General features: G+C 42.6%; 3 protein-coding genes across 5 annotated transcripts in view; 2 read left to right on the top strand and 1 right to left on the bottom strand.

Annotated features, from left to right (window-relative positions):
- The first annotated feature begins 9 nt into the window (after nt 1-9).
- BRIX1 (biogenesis of ribosomes BRX1) lies at nt 10-4,700 on the top strand. Its single transcript, XM_057431140.1, has 10 exons — nt 10-197; nt 945-1,056; nt 1,446-1,489; nt 2,063-2,133; nt 2,509-2,558; nt 2,658-2,731; nt 2,923-2,973; nt 3,272-3,373; nt 3,904-4,032; nt 4,309-4,700. The coding sequence occupies exons 1-10, from the start codon at nt 63-65 to the stop codon at nt 4,576-4,578; spliced, it is 1,038 nt and encodes a 345-aa protein (XP_057287123.1). The 5' UTR covers nt 10-62; the 3' UTR covers nt 4,579-4,700.
- Nucleotides 4,701-9,603: 4,903 nt separating this feature from the next.
- DNAJC21 (DnaJ heat shock protein family (Hsp40) member C21) overlaps nt 9,604-20,536 on the top strand; it is a 13,214-nt gene continuing 2,281 nt past the window's right edge. For all 3 annotated transcript variants that reach the window (XM_057431135.1, XM_057431134.1, XM_057431136.1), the window contains exons 1-9: nt 9,604-9,769; nt 10,001-10,094; nt 11,868-11,991; nt 12,925-13,047; nt 16,095-16,399; nt 17,650-17,801; nt 18,149-18,236; nt 18,457-18,612; nt 19,318-19,357. In XM_057431135.1, the coding sequence (XP_057287118.1) occupies nt 9,673-9,769; nt 10,001-10,094; nt 11,868-11,991; nt 12,925-13,047; nt 16,095-16,399; nt 17,650-17,801; nt 18,149-18,236; nt 18,457-18,612; nt 19,318-19,357 (1,179 nt within the window). In that variant the 5' untranslated portion in view covers nt 9,604-9,672. The remainder of the gene's footprint in view (nt 9,770-10,000; nt 10,095-11,867; nt 11,992-12,924; nt 13,048-16,094; nt 16,400-17,649; nt 17,802-18,148; nt 18,237-18,456; nt 18,613-19,317; nt 19,358-20,536) is intronic.
- AGXT2 (alanine--glyoxylate aminotransferase 2) overlaps nt 16,685-20,536 on the bottom strand; it is a 23,063-nt gene continuing 19,211 nt past the window's right edge. The window contains exon 14 of the mRNA XM_057431138.1: nt 16,685-16,801. Coding sequence (XP_057287121.1) covers nt 16,700-16,801 — 102 coding nt within the window. The 3' untranslated portion in view covers nt 16,685-16,699. The remainder of the gene's footprint in view (nt 16,802-20,536) is intronic.

The following is a 20,536-nucleotide window of genomic DNA, read 5'->3' as shown; positions in this document are numbered from 1 at the left end:
GAGCGCGGGCGGAAGTGGAGCGCGGGCGGAAGTGAAGCGCGGCACTGCGTGGTGTGCCCGAAATGGCGGCGGCCAAGAGGAAGCGTGCGGGCCCTGCGGAGCGGCCGGCGAAGCGGGCCAAGGCGGCGCCGAGCGCGGCCGAGCCGGGAGACTCGGCAGCACCGGAGGAGTACAGGATCCCGCCGCCGGTGTCACAGGTACCCGCGGCGGGGGGTGCCGGGGGCCCACTGCTCGGCCGGGTTGGAGGGTCTGATGCGTGGCTTCTTTGTGGTGTTAAAGTACGAGAAGAGTGTTGTTCTGGTGGATGGTTTGTCCCTGCCTGCGGCAGGGGGTTGGGACTAGATGATCTTTAAGATCCTTTCCAACACGAGCCATTCTGCGATGCTATGATTCACTCGAAAGCGAATTTTAAGTACACAGAGATATTTTGAACACTCGGATAATCCTGTTATATCCAAAAAGTAGATGGGAGTTTTGCCTTTCTCATTTAGGAACCGCCCTAAGGGGGTGTTAGTAATTTCTTTGCAGTTTGTTTAAAATTAACCCAAAAAGTAGCACACGGAAGTCTGAGATTTCATCACATGCACATATGTAGAATACCTGAACTGTGCTCTGAGGCTGCAGCTCGGCTCCCGTAGCGGGGGGGGGTTACTTTCGTGAGTAAGCAGTGCATGTGGAGTACTTGCATGTTTTGTATGAATCAAAAGCTTTCTATGCGAACATACTGTAGCAGGATAGATGACATCTTAATGTAAAAACGTAGGCCCCTGTGTTCTGTTCTGCTGCAAGAGTGATTCTGTTCAGATTGAGCAGATAATACTAATAGCAAATGTTTTTGCTGTGTTTTTTTGTAATTAGAGTTCAAACCTTTAGTGTTGCTGTGTTGTAGTTTTAAGGCTGGAAACTTCCTGCTTAAGTTTCGTTCTTTTTTTTTTTTTTCCTAGGGTAAATGGAAGAACAAGGAACGAGTGCTTATTTTTTCTTCTCGTGGTATTAATTTCAGAACAAGGCACCTAATGCAAGACCTAAGGACATTGATGCCTCATTCTAAAGCAGGTGAGGCATCCTTCCTAACTTACATTTTCAGGTTAGTTTTAAACCAAGAACTCTTAACAATCTGTTCTTTTTAAAGCTGTGGTACATAACTGGTTTGACGAACTTATACTTGAAACAATAAACCTCTTTTGCGCCAACAAACACAGTAGCTGTCGTTATATCTTAATATTTCCTGAGAAATGACTCCTATGACCTCAATCCTGTAAGTGCATAAATACTTTTGATGCAATGTTTATTTCTGGTATAACATGTCTGAGACAACTTAATAGTTACTCTTAATCTTTCATTTATAGCAGTAATTTTTTTGCAATAGGAAGAAAGAACTGCTGAAAGAATTGCTTGTGTTAAATTGCTTTTCCTGCCTTCTTAATGTTGTTCTTGTCTTCCAGATACTAAAATGGACCGTAAAGACCAGTTATTTGTAATTAACGAGGTAATCCAGGATTTAACCAATGCTGCTTTTTTTTTTTTTCCTCTGGAAATCCAATGTGCAAGAAAAAAGGGCAACCAATTTCATAAATTAAAATTACAGATACTCAAAAAGTGCTCATGCTAAAACAGGAAGTGACTTTTGATTAATGAAACCTCAAACATATACATTTGTCATGAAGAAGTAAAGCAGAATGTGTTTTTCAGTATACATGAAAGATATATTACAGTTTACACTTGGGGAAAGCAGGAAACAAATATCCAGCCAGGCCAAACAATGTAGGATGACCGTAGTTCTGAAACTAGAACCTAACTTCACAGCTCCTGCTCTATTGTGTATATCCTGGAGATCTTACCGGGTTGCTTATAGCTTTAATGAAGTTACTACTCCTGGTAATAAATATGTATGATTTTTCAACAAGTGCTTCAGTTTAAAAATGGGGATCAGTATTAAGATGAGAGCTTTGCTTTTAAACTTACATTTTGGAGGGGGGGAAGATATTAGAGATTAATGTGGAAAGTTTTTTAAAACGTCTTTAGAAGTTTGTAAGCAGCTAATTTGGTGTATCTCATATAGGTGTGTGAAATGAAAAACTGCAATAAATGCATTTTTTTTGAAGCCAAAAAGAAACAGGATCTCTATATGTGGTAAGGAAATCTTATGTTTTCTTACATTTCCATATATAGCTGGGGATGCTCCCTTGTACCTGAAGTTTTTTACTGCAATAGTGAAGATGTGTGAAGTAGTGTTAGCTGAATCCGTACTAATCTTGCACTTCTGTGAGTAGTGCAAGTTTACAATGCATGACCAGCTTTTGTAGACTTCATAGAAGCACTTTACAAAGATGTTAACAAAGCAAGTATTTGTAAGTATGTTAAAGGAACTCAGTAATGCTGCAAAAGCAACTGAAACTACTTCAGTACAGCAGTGACTGGTTGGAGTGCACTGTAGAAATCCGGTGTACCTTCTGGTTGCTGTTAATGTTTTTCTTTTCTGTCTTCCCCACCACCTGCCCTCTGCAGGCTTTCAAATACACCACAGGGACCATCAGCTAAATTCTTAGTGCAAAATGGTAAGTTGGCTGACATTATTGCATTTGGACTTTTACTTTCTTTTTTGTACAGTTTTATGTAAGTATTAAAATGATCTTTTTTTTTTAAATTCACTGTAGTTCACACTCTGGCTGAATTGAAGATGACAGGAAACTGCCTCAGGGGCTCACGGCCCCTTTTGTCTTTTGATCCAGTAAGTATAGGTTTTATTTCATTGAGTGCTTCAATGAGTATTTCATTTTGGGGTTTGTCCTGGGTTTAGCAGTAGCTGCACCAGCTACCAAGAAGGAGAAAAATTGACTGCTACTGCTAAACCCAGGACAGGTTTTTTTGCATGGCTGTTGCATTTAGCTTTGTATGTAAAATTACTTTTTTTCTTTGTAGATATTTGACAAAGAGCCACATTATGCCCTGCTGAAAGAATTGTTTATTCAGGTCAGTCTGTAGTTCTGCTGTCCAGTGTTCCTTCATCATTGGAAATGTTTTTTGGCAAAGTATTTTAAAATATCAAGTGTTTTTTTAAAGTAGTAGTTTTACACTTACAAACTTGCAGAAAATCTGCAAAGCATTAGGATCATGTGCTTAAAATCATGGGGACACTTTTTCATGACTTTAGAGTTCTGAAATGTAACCTGGGATCAGGATCTTGGAAAACCAAAATTTATTAAATGTGATCCATTTATGTTGGGTGTCTTTAAATACAGATAATAAGAAATACTGCATTTCATTACAGATATTTAGTACACCACAGTATCACCCCAAAAGTCAGCCTTTTGTAGATCATGTTTTCACCTTCACTGTCACAGATGAGAGGATCTGGTTTCGGAATTACCAGGTAAGTGGTCTCTTTTAGCTCCTCAAGAGGAGCTCAATGGAGTAGTTTCATATCAAACCCACTAATTACAGTAAAATGAGAAGTATCCTTATTGTCAGGATGTGCCAGCAAATAGTGCTTGCAGCAGGTAATCTTGGTGTCCTGAAATGACTTCTTCTGTAGTTCTGGAGAGAACTGGTTTAAGTTCTGTGTACTTCAGCTTCCGTTCTGTTAGCTGTGATTTTGTGATGCTTGTCTCAGTCATGGCGAGTACTAGCTGAAGCCTAAGCTTTGCTTACCTTTTAACCTCACTTGCTGCTTTGACGCAAAGTGTGCTGGAGCTTAGTTTTTAAAGGGAGGCTTCACTACTACTCTCTAAAGGCTTGCTTGAAGCTGAAGAACTGCTTTATATATAGAATTGTGTCTAGCTTATCATCTTCAGTGGCATTGTATCTTGGATTTAAATTCAGTTGTGTATCACCATATGCAAGGTGCTTACAGGGTCATTACTTTGATTAGGTATATAAATGAAGAAAGTATTCTTATTGCAGATAATAGAAGAAGATGCATCTCTAGTAGAAATTGGGCCTCGTTTTGTCCTGAATCTCATAAAAATCTTCCAAGGTAGCTTTGGAGGACCAACTCTGTATGAAAATCCCCATTACCAGTCCCCAAATATGGTAAGCAGCTTTATTTTTGTCTTCTCTTTCATTTAGAAATTAACTTGAAAGCCAGTCTGTAGTCTGCAGGAGAATCATGTATAACTCTCCCTGGAATCTGTTGTAGAACAAAAGTGCCTTAACTGATCCTAATTTGAGAACACAGTCAATGAAAGATAGCATTACATTGAGGATTATGACAGTTAAGCTGAGAAATTACCACCTGTTTCTTCAATACCTGATTTCTTCCATTTACTTACTTGAAACCTGATGAAATTCAAATTCTTATTTTCGTAGCATCGACGGCTGGTAAGATTATCAGTGGCGGCTAAGTTTAGAGAGAAACAGCACGTGAAGGAAGTACAAAAGATTAAGAAACAAGAGAGTAAGGTGCTTATTAAAGAAGATCCCACTGAAGTGGTCTTTGACATTCCAGCTGAAGAAAAGCCAGTGGAAATACAGCTTGTGAAACCAGAGTCAAAGCCAATTGTTAAAGATAAAAAGAAGCTACGCAAAATTCAGAGGAAGAAGCAGAAAAAGCTTTTCAGAACTGAGGCATCAGCTTAAATGTTAAAAATGTTGAAACCAGTTATATTGACATAATATTGTAAATACTTGTTGTTTACTTGTTTTTACAGGCAAAACCAACAACTTCAGTTTTAAGTAAACAGAGTATCATTTTATTAGGATGTTTGCACTCGTTTACTGTCTTCATTTCTTTGAGGGGTTTATGGGTTTTGAAAAGCAAGCCAGGGAACACGGAAAGAGAATGAGAGACTCCAAATATTTCTGTGTTTGAGAACTGGCCTCTTATACTTGAAGACCTATGGGAAACTGCTCACTGAAACATGTATGAGGAATACAAATAACTGGGTAGTCACTGGTGCTCATCATGAATGAATTCAAAGGCCAGCTTTCCTAGTCTGACAGCAGTAGAAAACTTAGAAATTTGAACTACTGGAATTTTGTCTTGGAGAATGGTGTTAATATTTTTAATCTTCGTAATTCCTAGGGAGTGCAGACGTTTGTGACCTTGCCATTACTTACTTATAGTAAAAAATCTGCTGCTTTTGCCTGTGGTAGCTCCTGTACCTAATCAGATTCTGAGGACTTGAAATGTAGCTAAAGGGGAGAAGCAGGCTAACAGAATTCTAGCCCTTGATACCAAATTCATTGCCAAGAGGTACATGCTACCCATGATTTGGTATCAAAACTATACACCTTCAGTAGCCTGAAACAGAATTGCCCATGATTCTATTACAACAACAGTGCTTTAAAAGCACAGAATTCCATACTATTAGACATGCAACAAACTTTTTTACAGAAATGGTGTCCTCTTGGTTCAGTTGTATGCTGTTTAGCTTGTGTGAGTCTATACAGATTTTTTCCATATAAAATCAAGTAAGCTTCCACTATTATTTGAAAGTGTTTACAACCAAAAGCTTTGATTTTTCTCATGGATAATGTCTGTACTCTAAATGCAGCACACTCATGAGCAGCAGAAAATACAGGGTTTGGTTCACTGTAGTTCATTGCCTGCTGTCTGACAGTTTACTTGCTTCAGAGCTGCAACATGAAGTCAGCTTTAATTTGGGGCTGTATTCCCTTAAATCTTTCAGGAAATTACTGTCTGGAAGTCTTCCCCTTTGCCAGATGCAGTTAAATGAGTTACTATTATTCTCTTATGCTGGGGAAAGGAGTGTAAAACTACTCTTGCAGAAAGTCTAATGGCATCAGCCTCCAACCAGACAAAACCATAATTGGGTGAGAATTTCTCTATAATGGTCTTCAGATGTCTGATTCCAAGAAACTTTTCTTGTCTGATGTTGGCAAAGGTTACTTCGCTATTTCCTGGGGCTATTTCTTCATTACCTGTCTTTATCCTGCTTTCCAGTTTTAGACCTCATGTCCTGTTTTTTCCAGTGGCTGATGCTGTCTCCCTGTCTGCTCCCCAGCTTCCCAGTGTTCCAGAGTCTTGTTTGTGCCCTGTTTCTATTTGATTCCTCTGCTGGATTCAACCACTGCTGGTTTGGTGATGAACAGACACAACTGGCAGAAGAGGAAGCTGACCTGTTAAGTGCTAAATTAAAGGTTATCCCACCTGGCAGGACAAGGGAAATTCGGTGTCACCTCCGTAACAAGGTGGTCTGTGTGCCATCTGATGGGAAAGAATGGTGAATACAAGCATCTGCTCAGTTCACATAGTCTAATACAAGAGTCACAGAGTATTAAGCTGGAAGGAACTCATGAGTATCATCAGGTCCAACTCCTGGTCCTTGCAGAACTACCTAACACTAAACCACATTCAAAGATTGTCATCCAGACTCTCCTTGAACTCCACAGGTTTGGTGCTGTGACTATATACCTGAGGAGCCTGTTCCAGGAGCTGATCTCCCTCTCAACTATGAACCTTTTCCTAATGTGCAGCCTGAACTTCCCCAACAGTATCATGTTTTTAGCCTAGATGGCAGCCAAGCACCACACAGCTGCTTGCTCGCTCCCCTGACTGGGATAAAGACAGTTTTAGTAGGCAAAGCAAAAGGGGCACATGCAAAAAAAAAACAAGGACTTAATTCACCACTTTCCATAGTCAGGCAGGTGTTCAGCCATCCCCAGGACAGGCGGGCTCTGTCATGTGTAACCATTACTTGGGAAGACAAGCACCATAAATCTAAACATCCTCACTTCCTTCTTCTTTCCCCAGCAATATATGCTGATCATGACACCACATGGTATGGAATATCCCTTGGGTCAGCTGGGCTCAGCTCCTTCTGCACCACCAGCCTCCTCACTGGTATAAGGAGCAGAAAAGACCTGGACTCTATGTAAGTGCTGTTCAGCAGTAACAGAACCACCTCTGTATTTCCAGCAGAAATCTAAAACATAGCCCTGTAAAAGCTGCTATGAAGAAATTAACTCTTACCCCAGCCAAAACCAGCTCATGTAGCTTCTTCATTCCATTTCCTTGTGTTGTGTCACTGGCCATAAGAGAGAAGAGATCAGATTCTCCTGCTCTGATGCTCCCCTTGAGGAGGTATAGGCTGTGATGAGGGCATCCTCAGTCTTCTCGAAGATCAGCAAGTCAAATGACTTCAGCTACTTCTCCTGTCAAGGCCTCCTTGAGGCCTTTGACCATCTTTGTCATGTTCTTCTGAACATACTCTAACGGTCTCATGTCCTTGCAGCCCAAAGCTGCACCCACTACTTGAAGTGGGGCTGCACCAGTGCAATGTGGAGCAGGACAGTCACCTCCCTGACCAGCTAGCTGTGCTATGCTTGATTAACCTCAGGGCGCAGTTGAACCTTTTGGCTGCCAGGACACACTGCTGACTCGTATTCAACTTGCTGTCAACCCAAACGTTCAGATCTCATTGTCTAATCCAAAACTCAGTTCATGCAGTGCCAACTGACACACATGTAATCTGGAGAATCACAGAACCCCAGGTTGGAAAGGACCTTAAGGATCATCTAACGATTCTATGATTCTATGATCTGGTCCAACCTTTCTAGGCAAGCGTGACCTAGGCAAGATGTCCCAGTGCCCTGTCCAGCTGAATCTTAGTGTTGATTTGGAGAAAACTCCAGGAACAAACTTGCCAACAAAGTTTAAGTTGACAAGCATGTATTCCTTATTGCGGCACCGGGAGACACAGGGGATAGCTCCTCCTAATGTGTGTCCCCATATTGCTACACAGGCTATCCGTATATAGTCACTGGGCATACATACATATTCATGAGGCTACACATGAATTACATAATTTTCCAGAAAGTTTCCTGCATGCATACAAAAATGTGGTGGTGGTCTCTGAGGGTTGTTTACTTCTTCTAACAATCTCCATCACTTCTGGCAGCCTTCGAAGCATGTGCAGTGGATGTTTATACCAGCTTCGTTGGTTCGTTAATGCCACAGACATAACAATCATCCTGTCTTTCTACTTATCAGTTAATTTAGCTGCAGCCCATCCTGGACACCTGCTGTTCCCAGATACTCTTTATCCTTACGTCCTGTTCTTCTAGCCTGTTTTTCTTACACTCATTTTGTACTAAGGTCGTAAGGGCCTAAAACTATGTTAACTACAATGGTTTATCTTACACAAGAATTCTCAGTACGTTCTCTAGCTGTACTCTTTTTTTTCTGTGAATCGTGCAACTCAGTAATTTTCCATTGCTACTGTTACAAAGCCATCAAACTTAACATTACTTAAAACTGATTCTAAAGGTTTATATATTTCGTTTTGTGATTTTGGGCCCCCCCTTCCCACTTTTCTCAGTGTTCAATGCTGGGTAGTCCACTACTTCCCTGGGGAGATTATTCCAATGGTTGATTGTTCTCATTGTGAAAAATTTTCCTCTTGTGTCTAATTGGAATCTCCCTGGAAGTAATTTGTAGCCATTACCTTATCTTTTCCATATGACTCCTCATAAAAAGAGTCTTCATCTTCTTTGAGGCCAACTTTTAAATACTGAAACATGGTCATAAGGACTCCCCTCAGCCTTATTTTCCCAATGCTTGAACAAGACCAGCTCTCTCAGCCTTCCCTTACACCACAGGCTGCCCAGTCCTTTGCTCACCTTTGTGGCCCTTCTCTGGGAAAAAAAAAAAAACACGTGGCTTAGGCCAAACCCGAAAACTGAAAATCACAGGGGTCAAAAACCGCCGGCAAACACTGACAACCCAAGACACGGATCTGCCTTGGCTGTACCTCTAAACTCTCGAGCACTGGTTGATGGAGCTGAACATGAGCAGCTTGTGCGCAGGTGGCCAACGGCATCCTGGCCTGTACCAGCAATAGTGTGGCAGCAGGGCCAGGGCAGTGATCATCCCCCTGCACTGGGCACTGGTGAGGCTGCACCTCGAATCCTGTGTTCAGTTCTGGGCCCCTCACTACAAGAGAGACATTGAGGTGCTGGAGTGGGGCCAGGGAAGGGCAATGGAGCTGGTGAAGGGTCTGAAGCACACGTGTGATGGGGAACAGCTGAGGCAACTAGGAGATTTAGTCTGGAGAAGGCTCAGGGAGGATCTTATCGTTCTTATCGCTCTCTACAGCTGCCTAAAGGAGGTTGTGGTGAGGTGTGGTCGGTCTCCCCAGTAACAAGCAATAGGACAAGAGGTAATGGCCTCAAGCTGCACCAGGGGAGATTCAGATTGGATATTAGGGAACATTTATTCACAGAGCAGGTGATCAGGCATTAGAACAGGCTGCTCAGAGCACTAGTGTAATCGGCATCCGTGGTTAAATTGTTCCCCTATAGATGAGCCCCTCAGCGCCATGGTTTAGTGGTGGACTCGGGCAGTCCTGGGGTAACAAATGGTTGGACTTAACGATCTTAAAGGTCTTTTCCAACCTGTCTGGTTCTGTGAGTCACTGAAATGCTAGCACCGGGCACTCGGTGGTGTGACCGCGGGTGACGTGAGGCCGCAGCCCAGAGGAGCGGGCAGCCCCCGCCGCCAGCCCGGGGCAGCACCGCGGGCCCGTGACCTTCCGAGCCCAGCCGACACCTGCCCCGCCTCTTCTGTTACCCGGGCCCCCCCGCCCCGGCAACCCGACCCGCTCGCTCCTCCTGGTGGGTGGGTGCTGTGATGCGAGCGCCGCCGGCCCCGCCTCTACCCGCTGTCCCGTCCGCGCCGGCCGGCCCTTCCCTGCGCGCGGAGCCGCCGCCATGAAGTGTCACTACGAGGTGCTGGGAGTGAAGCGCGACGCCGCAGAGGAGGATCTGAAGCGGGCGTACCGCCGGCTGGCGCTGCGCTGGCACCCGGGTACGGCCGCGATGCTCGCACGCAGGCCCCAGGGGAGGGCCCGACCTGCCCCGGTCTCTCTTGCCGCCGTCTGCGGGGGGAGAGGCCCCTTCTCCTCGCGGGTGGCTGCCGTCGTTTGTGCCCGTCGTGTGGCGGGGCCTGCGGGAGACGGGCCGGGCGGCCTGTGGGTATTAGCTGTCGGTACGCTGCTGCCGGGCCTTGAGTTCACAGTGTCCCTTAATTGTTTCATAGATAAAAACCTCGAGAACGCGGAGGAAGCGGCAGAGCAGTTCAAGTTAATCCAGGCAGCGTACGACGTCCTCAGCGACCCCCAGGAAAGAGCCTGGTGAGCAGTGCTTCGGCTGCAAGGAGCCGCTTTCATTCTGCCTGGGACGGGACTTTGGTTCTCGCTGGGCCGCATGGAGTGCCAGCACGTGTCTCTGGGGCAGGAGCAGTGCTTTGGGTTGAGAGCCAAGCAGCCCCTCGGGGAGGCACAGCTCCCCCCGTGCACACCTCGATGGGGAGGCACAGCCCCCCATGCACGCCTCGATGGGGAGGCACAGCCCCCCATGCACGCCTCGATGGGGAGGCACAGCCCCCCATGCACGCCTCGATGGGGAGGCACAGCCCCCCATGCACGCCTCGTTGGGAGGCACAGCCCCCCATGAACGCCTCGATGGGGAGGCACAGCCCCCCATGCACAACTCGATGGGGAGGCACAGCCCCCCCCCCCCCCATGCACACCTCGATGGGGAGGCACAGCCCCCCCCCCCCCCATGCACACCTTGATGGGGAGGCACAGCCCCCCATGCACACTTCGATGGGAGGCACAGCCTCCCCCCCCATGCACGCCTCGATGGGGAGGCACAGCCCCCCATTCACAACTTGATGGGAGGTACAGCCCCCCCCCATGCACACCTCGATGGGGAGGCACACCCCCCCATGCACGCCTCGATGGGGAGGCACAGCCCCCCATGCACAACTCGATGGGGAGGCACAGCCCCCCCACCATGCACACCTCGATGGGGAGGCACAGCCAGCCCCCCCCCCGTGCACACCTCGCTGGGGAGGCACAGCCCTCCATGCACACCTCGATGGGGAGGACAGCACACCTCGTTGGGGAGGCACAGCCCCCCATGCACCCATGCACACCTCGATGGGGAGGCACAGCCCCCCCCCCCCCGTGCACACCTCGTTGGGGAGGAACAGCCCCCCCGTGCACACCTCGATGGGGAGGAACAGCCCCCCCATGCACACCTCGATGGGGAGGCACAGTTCCCCCCATACACACCCCTTGTTGGCGAGGCACAGCACAGCCTCACGCACACCCTGGGCTAAGTGTTCTGCATGGTAGTGTTGGGCTGGGCGCTGTGGAGGGCTGTGGGGGACACAGCCACTGTTGGCCTCTGCTTCTCTTCCGCAGAGCAGGAGGCAGCCTGCTTGTTGGCATAGGTGCCCCTCTGGTCACAGTCCTGCCAGATTTAGGGGGAAAGAACCAGCACCACGCTAAGTACATGCAGGTGTTTAGGGTGCTGTTGATAGCTGCAGATGGTAAACCTTAATGACAGCATGGTGTCGTGTTTCTGTAACAGTCCTGATTTGAAACTCACACACGTCTTCTTAAGAAATCACTGCTTTTTATGTTCTGTGTATCTTGTTTTTCAAATGGGCTAAAGCATCTACTAGATTATCTACCAAAAATGCCTGTACTAAGTTTGTCTTCCCTGGAAGGACTGTTTTGCAATTTTTATATGCAATTTTTGTATGCTAATGTATGATCCAGGGTTTTGGGTTTTAGTGTGTGTAAGTATGGGATGATTTAAATAATGTCCTTCCCATTTCTGAAAGCTGATTGAAGCATCTTGCTCATATGTGTTTGCTAGCTACTCGTTAAGAAATTGCTGCTATTGATAGTGCAGATAAAGTGATAGTAAGCTAAAGGGAGAGAATATTTACTTAGCCTAGCTTTTTTTCTCTCTGAAGACTTTGGATATGACACACAAATTAAGAACACTGGGCTAAGCTGTAAATTGGGGTGATGCATGTCCTGCTGAAGTTTGCCAGCACTAGGGAATGTTCTGTGTCTTTACATCCTTGTCACTGTGAATCTTTTTGCCAGGTATGATAATCATAGGGAGGCTTTGTTGAGAGGAGGAGTTGATGGAGACTATCAAGACGATAGTTTAGATCTGCTGCGCTACTTCACTGTTAGCTGTTACTCTGGATATGGAGATGATGAGAAGGTAATGACTTAATAAATTTTTAATGAATCAATTTGAATTTAATGAAAAGTGTTGGCATTTGCTTCACATTGAAGAGCGATGTGTGGAATTGTTGAGCCCAGGTAGTAATAATGTTTACAGTCTTTGCAAGATATACCATACAACTACGCTGTGTGTGTATTATTTATGTCATATAGGGAAGCATTGTAAATGCTTCTTAGTACCATCTGTTTATTCAGTAATGTCTTCAACAAGCTAGAATACTGCAAACCGGGGGGGGGGGATGGACAGACACACAACAAAAAAAAACCAAAACACCACAAAAAAAAAACAACAAAAAAACCCAAACAAATAAAAAAACGGACAAAAAAACCACCAAAAAAAGCAGTATGACAACAGTCCATGGGGAAGGTGTGCTCCCTATAATTGAATTGCCTGTTGGATTTTGGGATACTCATCATAACTTAAAAAGCTTCAGGTGATTAGAAAGACCTCTGCCAGTGAAAATCCTTACCTGTCTTTGTGTTACTGTGTTAGAAGTGAGTTAGTAACATCTTAATTTAAATGAAGATAGGATACTTAATAGTGAATTTTATATTTGGAACTTCCTCAGAGCTTGATCCTGGGTAATCAAGAACTGATCAACATCTCCAGAATGCTGAAACATTTTTTTTCTGTGGGGAAGAGGGAGGTGTTAGATTTTAATACAGGTTTTTGATGTATGAGAGACTACACAAAGGAGATGGAAATAAAAAGAATGTGAGAGAATGGGAACTTTGTTAATAGAAAGGTCATGTTATCTAGAGCAAGTTCTTAGAAGGTCTTTACCCTGATTTTGAGAGGCTGTTGCACAATAGTAGTATTGCTTTAAAATACACTAATGTGGCCAAGCATTTGTACACCTATTACTGGGCTATGCAAAGTGAGTTGTGGTGTTTTTATTTTTAATTTCAGGGATTCTTTACAGTCTATCGAGAAGTTTTTAAAAAGATTGCAAAAGAAGAGGTGGAATATATTACCCGGGAAGATATTGAAGAGTTCCCTATGTTTGGCAATTCCCAAAGTGACTATGATACGGTAAGAGCAAGTGTAAATCTTAACTGAAAGTAGCACAGTTAAGTCATGACTTTGTCTTACACTGCAATCAGAGGAAAGGCTTCTGCTGGTCTCTGAGGTGAATACAAAACCATGTATCTGCTGTCTTTCCTAGTACTGTAGATCAGTACTATAAAGGAAGTGCTTGTGTTCTGATTCATAATAATTAGATGAGCTAAAATAGGTATTTCCTGCTGGACTATATTATTAACCAGCATTTTTGGGTAAGTTGTGAAGACAAACACTTCCCAGGGCTAACAACTACGCCAGTGAAACTTATGTGTAGTGCAAGGCTTATAAAACAAATGAACAAATGTTTTCTTTGCTTCCTGATGAGAATAGTTTTCCAGTGTTTCAATGCAAGTTACGTTACAGAAAGGGATATTGAGACAATTTTTGTTGTTTTAATAATACATAGTGTCCTGCCTCATTTAGGAAAACTGCATAGCACTTACTGCATAACACTGCCTTTACCAAATGCCAGATGTGATGGCTGACCTGCAGTGTGAGCTCCCACAATCATGCTCTGTGTCATCTACAGTTAATTCTGTAGTAAGATTTACTTTCCAAAACACTGCGTGCTTTCCTCTGGGAAGCAAGAAAAGAAAATGTATCTGGGACACTTGAATTCTTGTCATCTGGTTTGCCAGCTATTCGTTGCATTCTGCCAGACTTCCTTTTTTTTGTTTAGGTTTACCAGTATTCCTGTGTTGAAATTAAATAGTAAAATAGTGGCCCTTTCCCCAGTTAGTAACTGCACTTATCAATGTACTCAGTTACTGTTCATGGCTGCTACTTAACACTTGTCACATTTAGTAGAATGACGAATATGTATGAAATTTAAATTGATGCATACCTTAAAAATAAGTCACTTAAGTGGTATAAAACATGGCTGTAGTTAGAAACAAAGTTGTAAATCAATCTAAGCAGCGTCAGAATGGGTGTTTGAATGTCAAATAAAATTACAAGATGACTTAATAAATGGTAGTCTTTCCCAGAGAGAATATTTGTCTCTTTGAAACTGCTAAAATCTGTTTTTAATTGAGTTCTCTTGAAACTGCTTGCTTTTAGGCCATTGTATAGATACGATTATAGGCCCAAATGAGCTTTTATGCTTTGACACCTGTGTTGTTAATCTTGTCCTAGAATCAGCTGTTATGTGTAATTTGAGTTTTTTTTTGGGTTTGTTGTTTTACCAAGAAAGGAAAAAAAAAAAAAAGATTTGTAGTGTATTTTATGTGAAATAGCACAGTTAAATGTGAAGGTCATTATCCCTATTAAAGTGTATTCACATAAAGACATTACACTGTCAGAGGATTTGAGCATTGCAGTGTTCGCTTCACTACTCAATGGGAGTATCATGGGAAGAGGAAAAAGAGTTTTAGAAAGAAGCCACAAAAACTGTGGAGGCTTCAGAACCTGCGATGTGAATGCTCTCTGTCTCGGTCTACTGAGATAATTCACAAGAAGCTTGAGAGGCGGCTTGATGAATGCCAAGTGGCCAGGGGAGATATTCGTTAGTCTGTGATATCGCAAGAATTCATGGGAAGAGACTTGTAGTTCAGTTAGATGCAGAAACAAAAGTAATCAGTAGTAGCAGACAAAACAAAATCTGCTGGACAGTTCAGCAAGAGCTGCTGTACAGCTTCTGGAGAAACATGCTTGTTTTTCAGGTAGCTGCTGAGGAGGAGGAAAGTCGTTAGCTCAACAGCTGGTGGAGGGGAGAATGGTCCCTGTCATCAGTTGATGGCTGTGTGTCCTTTTGCACAGAAGGTACCCCCTTCTGAAGCAGAAATCTGAGATGGGGAGTCTCTCTTAGGTTATTGGATTAAATATAAATAGTTATTGGTTAATAACTGCCATGAACGTTTCCATGTAGGTAGACCATTAGAAATTAAATGAGATGTTGATAGTCCATTCTAATACCAATGGCAGGAGGAGAATAGGAGATATTAGAAGAAGAGATACTAAACTATTAGGTTGGATACTTCTGTGAGATATTCCAAATATGAACAGTAGTGCATATAGAAGTAAGTAGTAAAAAGGCAGCTTAATAGGGTAAGTAATATAAGAAGAGAGTTTAGGCATATCTTTTTTCCTGAATGTACAAAATGCAGAAGGTTAGTAATTATTTGCAGAGGAACAGAGAACAAACCATAACATAATTATTATGCCATTTTATTAATCTGTAATTTAATTTACGAATAGCAAAAGGAAGGAAAATAAGGGAAGAAAATAATTTCTTTTAATGTGAGATTCTCTTAATCACATTTCTTTTAATGTGAGAGCTAGAGGGGATCACTTTAACCTGTGGTCATATAATTTGCTAACAAAACAAGAGTATGTGCATCTTGGCATAGCCCCTTGTTAAACTGTGCAAGTCATGGCTCCATGCTGTTGTGTGCGCCAACAGCTTGCATGGATTAATAAAAGAAATATTAAATTCAGGAAAGAAAAAGACATCGTGGGCTATCAGTTTCTGTCTTGCTCTGGAAACAGAGAGAATCTACAGGGAAGAAGTAGCATTATGTACATGTATTTGTTTTATTGTGCTGATCATTGGCTGCTGTTGGAAATGTATGGCTGACCTTTGATAATTTATATTAAATTATATATAATTTAATATAAATTATTCTTAGGGTTCTTATGCAATACGTGCATATGCCTGCTTGTGGACATCAAGTCTGATAATGGTTGTGCTTTTCAGTTTGAGAGGAGAAGCACAGCTAAATAACTGGGTATTAATGTCAGCACGATCCAATCCTGCAAGGAGATATTCTTTAGAAGTTGTAGTTTGGAATAGTTTAGACAAGGCTGTTGATTTGGCATGGTTTGAAATTTTAAGGATGCTAATAGAGTTTTCTCTAAACTTTCATGTGATATTTGTATACTCTGAGGGAAAACTGTGGCCTGTATAGAAGACACAAGCTGCTACCAAAGTCCTGAATTGTTTGATACGATTTTTGTCGTGCCCTCTCTTCCCCTCTCCCCCCTCCACACAAATGACTTTTTTTGTTTGTTTCTTACAGGTAGTCCACCCTTTCTATGCATATTGGCAGAATTTCTGTACTCAGAAGAGCTTTGCTTGGAAAGAAGAATATGACACACGACAAGCCTCAAACCGCTGGGAGAAACGAGCTATGGAAAAAGAGAACAAGAAAAAGAGAGATAAAGCCAGGAAAGAGAGGAATGAACTGATCCGTCAGCTAGTAGCCTTTATTCGTAAAAGGGATAAAAGAGTACAAGCTCATAGAAAACTTGTGGAAGAACAAAATGCAGAAAAAACTAGAAAATCAGAGGAATTTCGGAGGCAGCAGAAGCTCAAACAAGCCAAGTATGTAAATGTGAAACAAATCTTTTCTTTTAAACTTGGAGAAACTATCCATGATTATACCATACAGAGTTAGATTCTAATGCTAGCTCCACTTGCTCTTTTGAGCATCCTTGAAAATGTTATATGTTGGTTTTGGTCTCAAGTCTGAGCTTTTTAAAACTGGAGTGTCTCTGCATTGTACTGACATAAAGAAATCTAACATACCAGGGAATGATAATCAGGTAATTGCCTGTAGTAGCACAGAATCTGTGTGCTTTTACTTACCTGGGGAAGTAAGATTTAATAGTTACCATTATTCCCTTAAAGAAAAAAGGATGTATGTTTTGGAATAAGGGAGGAAGAACAGGACTGTGACATCCTGGACTTAGTCAGCTTCATCTGCTTTAATGAAGAAAGTACCTGCTAAAAAGAAAGTAGGAAAATATCACTTAGTTTTAATTTTTCTTTTAACTCCTTAGAGAGAACCCTTTCATAGAACTAAATGCATTTTTTTTTGATGCTTTTATTTTTCCCAAAGTTATGTAACAGGAAGAAGTGATCTCTCAAATGTAAGCACAGTTTATTCTTCCAACTAGAAGAGCTTTTTGTGTGCAGATGGAAGAAGCTTAAATTCTTAATGAGTGCACTTTAAAAATAATTGCATATTGATTAAAAAAATAATTATATATATATATATAAAATTATTTCTCCCTGCTGTCCCCAAGGAAGAATGAAGCTGAGTGATACACTTGCTGACAAATAGCTTGATAATTTGGAGTCCAGGAGGCAGCTGGAGTAAAATTCAGCTGTACTGAGGTGTACTGTTTGACAGCTTGGGCCACATGTATATTTGGAAAACTGTGCTGACACGTTCTTGCAGAGCAGAGCCAAGGAGTAATGTGCTTGTGGCTTTTGTGGGCCTGTACTACTTGTACGTTGCATCAGGTAAAAGCAGCTGTACTGCTCTGAGGATTGACCTGACTTCCCTGCTGTCAGCCTGATACTGCCATACTGCATAACATTTCCTGCCTGAAATTAGGGCAAGACCAACCTACATCAATACCTTTTTACTTGTTTTGTAGATGTGCCCATTGGCATCACAAATTAACTGCTCAGATTTCCAGGCCCTACAGACAATTGTTTGCTCCACCATATTATATTGAGGACTTTCCTCCTAAAATGCCAGAGAAGTTATATTTTAAATAATACTGTTTCTGTAATTACCACCTCATAAGCACAATGCAGAAGTTAATATATTATTCTACCTAAAGGCTGGCTGAGCAATACAAAGAGCAAAGCTGGATAACTATGTCAGATCTGGAGAAGGAGTTGCAAGAGATGGAGGCACAATATGAAAAGGAATTTGGAGACGGATCAAGTGATGAGGAGGAATTAGAAGAACAGGAGATAAAAGGCATTGAAGGTATGGGGTATGAGTGGGTGATCTATATTGAGTTACTGCAGGCAGAGTGTTGGCTTACTGCACTTACAGCTGCAGATTCACAGTTCTGACTGTAGTGCAGCTCCCTGCCTGCAGCTGAGATGTGCCAGGCTAGTGTCTGATGCTCTGGTGCCTTCCATGAGAAGGCATCAAGCTACAGCTGTTAATTTGTGCTAATATATGGTTTGGTAAGATGGTCTTCAGCTGTCTGCATGTCAGTAATACAGAAAAAGTTGAGGGTCATTGTGGTGACTTTTCTGGAGCTTTAAGAGCAGCTTACTCAAAAATTGCTCATCTGACTTTGTCTCTCTGATCCCCACTGATCTCAGAGAAACTGAATGACGAAATTGAAGAAGCTGAATTTGTTGATGGTCTGTACTGCCCTGCTTGTGACAAGTTGTTAAAAACCGAGAAAGCGTAAGTGCTTGTGGTTGGGGATTTGGGGGCGGGAGTGTTGGGTTTTAACAATGCATTAACTTCACATAAGGGTCAGTGTTGTCTTTCCAGCAGAGACATTGTCAGGGCAGAGTTTTCCATGCTTAGTAGTGATGGATAATAGGCCTGTTATTCATTTATATGTAAATATAACAGTGTTTGCTCAGAGCCATCTGCAGTAACAATCTGCTACTCCTCACAGCATGAAGAATCATGAAAAGTCAAAGAAGCATCGAGAGATGGTGGCACTGTTACGACAGCAACTGGAAGAAGAAGAAGGGAAATTTCCTGTGTCTTTGGATGATGCATGTGAAATACATACCAAAGAGGAAGAAACAGAAGACATGCCCAAGCAGAAGTACTTTAAATTGGTTTTAATTTTATAATGACTAATGATTTAGTAAGTCTTGGAGGCTCTCAGAGGGAGCTTCTTATGATTTATAGGTGTGCTGGAACTCACAGTATTCTGCAGTTTAAAACATTTCTTAGCATCAGAGTTCCAGTAAAATGCCTGCATTAGTATGACTGGATTGAAATACTGTAGAATAATAGTCTAGTATTTTCTCTGCTTAAAGTTAGATATGAAGGGAAAGTACCGATTGTTATTTTTCACAGAGGGGAACTTGCACAGGCCCAGTGTTTAGTGATTTGGTACTCTTTTTGGTACTTCATGTCAGCTGAATGCTGGCTTAGAAACTGAGTGTGCTTAAAATCGGAATTGATGAAGTATGTTGCCCAACTTCATTTTTTGAATGGCCAAAGAATAATGCCAACTACCTAACTAGTACCTTCAAGTTAGAATAGAATAGTTAGGGTTGGAAAGGACCTTAAGATCATCAAGTTCAGTCTGAGCAGAATAAATGTTTTACAAAATGCCATGTGTAGTTTAGGAGATCTGCTGTTTTAATTTCAGGCATGAGTAACTTTCTGTTTGTGGCTACTGTCCACCTGATACCATGGTTCAGGGGATAAGCAAAAATGTAACTTGGTACCTTCTTAGAAACTGTACTTGTTTTGGAGCTTATTTTTGAAAAGAGGTAATTTTAAATTCTTATTTTTACAGACTCTCAAAGAAGCAGAGGAAGAAACAGAAAACAGTGGTGGTATGTAGTCATATGATGATATCCAGGAAACTTCACAGCCCAGTTTTGTTATCTCCTAATTTAACTTTTGTCTTGAAAAACAGGGAAATACTTGAAATTGTACATAACTTGAAGAGCTGGTATAATGTATGTTTTGTTGATCTCTAATTAGGGAGGAATAACATTTAGTTGGCATCCTACTGACACTGTAGTTTTTGGAACGAACACATCCATTCCACCTTCACTTGAATTGTAAACATCAGTAACACCAATCTGTTGTACTCCAGGATCTGAGTCTGCATGACAGATCTGTGCCTGACAGCAGCAGAGTGAAATTCGAGAACTGCAAGCTATTTGAGGCTTGAGTGGCAGGAGTACCATAGTGAGCAAACTCTTGCTGCTTTCCTCATGCTTGATCCTTACCTCTTCTTACCTTGCTCTTACTCCTTTTCTCTCCTTACTACTTCGATCCTAGCCTTGCCCCTCTGAGCTACTCGGTCCTGCCTCTTCCATTCTTTCCTGAGATGGTCTTCTGTCTTCCCCAGCCTAACCCCTCTAACCTCCTATTATGTGTTCACCTTCTGTGCCCTCTCCCACACCATCATTATCCCTCATCCTTTAGAAACTCCCTGAAATTCTCAAGCAGCTGCATTTTTCTTGTTCTCTTGGCCGGTATTGCACAGTCCAAGTCAGTATTGGCTTGACCTTCTTGTTTCCATCCAGGTCATCAGGCTGCTGCTCAATTCTTGCCTCCTCAGTTTGAAGTCAGCGTCCTGTTCTCGCTTTAGAGGTTGCATATAGGCGCTGTGTGTGCCTGCCATCAGTTTAGTCATGAGACCTTCTGCAGTTCAAAGCGCAGACAGTAGGTGTCAGTCTTGCATAGCATGAGCTGTAAACTTGTGCTGAGACTCTTCTGGAAACATAACTTCCAGCCTCTGCCAAGCTTTATGGAATCCTGGGAATTGCTATGTGTTTTGTTTTCCTTTCCTGAGGGTAGTTTAACCTTTTTTTTTTTTTTTTTTTTTTTTTTTTTAAATTCCAGGTGGCTGAGACTCTGCAAAAGATGCTAGAGGTGGTAGTTACATTAATGTAGTGCTTGGGAGCTGAGCTGTTTTGTTTTAGACGTGCTCAGGGGTTGATCTTTTGCCAAACAGCATGTATTGAGTTTACTCTGTCTCTGGTATGTGGGAAAGGCTGCCA

Source organism: Pezoporus wallicus, unplaced genomic scaffold (assembly GCF_028554395.1).
Source record: "Pezoporus wallicus isolate ANWC-B61680 ecotype Strahan unplaced genomic scaffold, APGP_CSIRO_Pwel_v1 contig_8692, whole genome shotgun sequence".
Taxonomy (NCBI): Eukaryota; Metazoa; Chordata; class Aves; order Psittaciformes; family Psittacidae; genus Pezoporus; species Pezoporus wallicus.
This window is presented reverse-complemented; position numbering and strand designations above follow the sequence as displayed.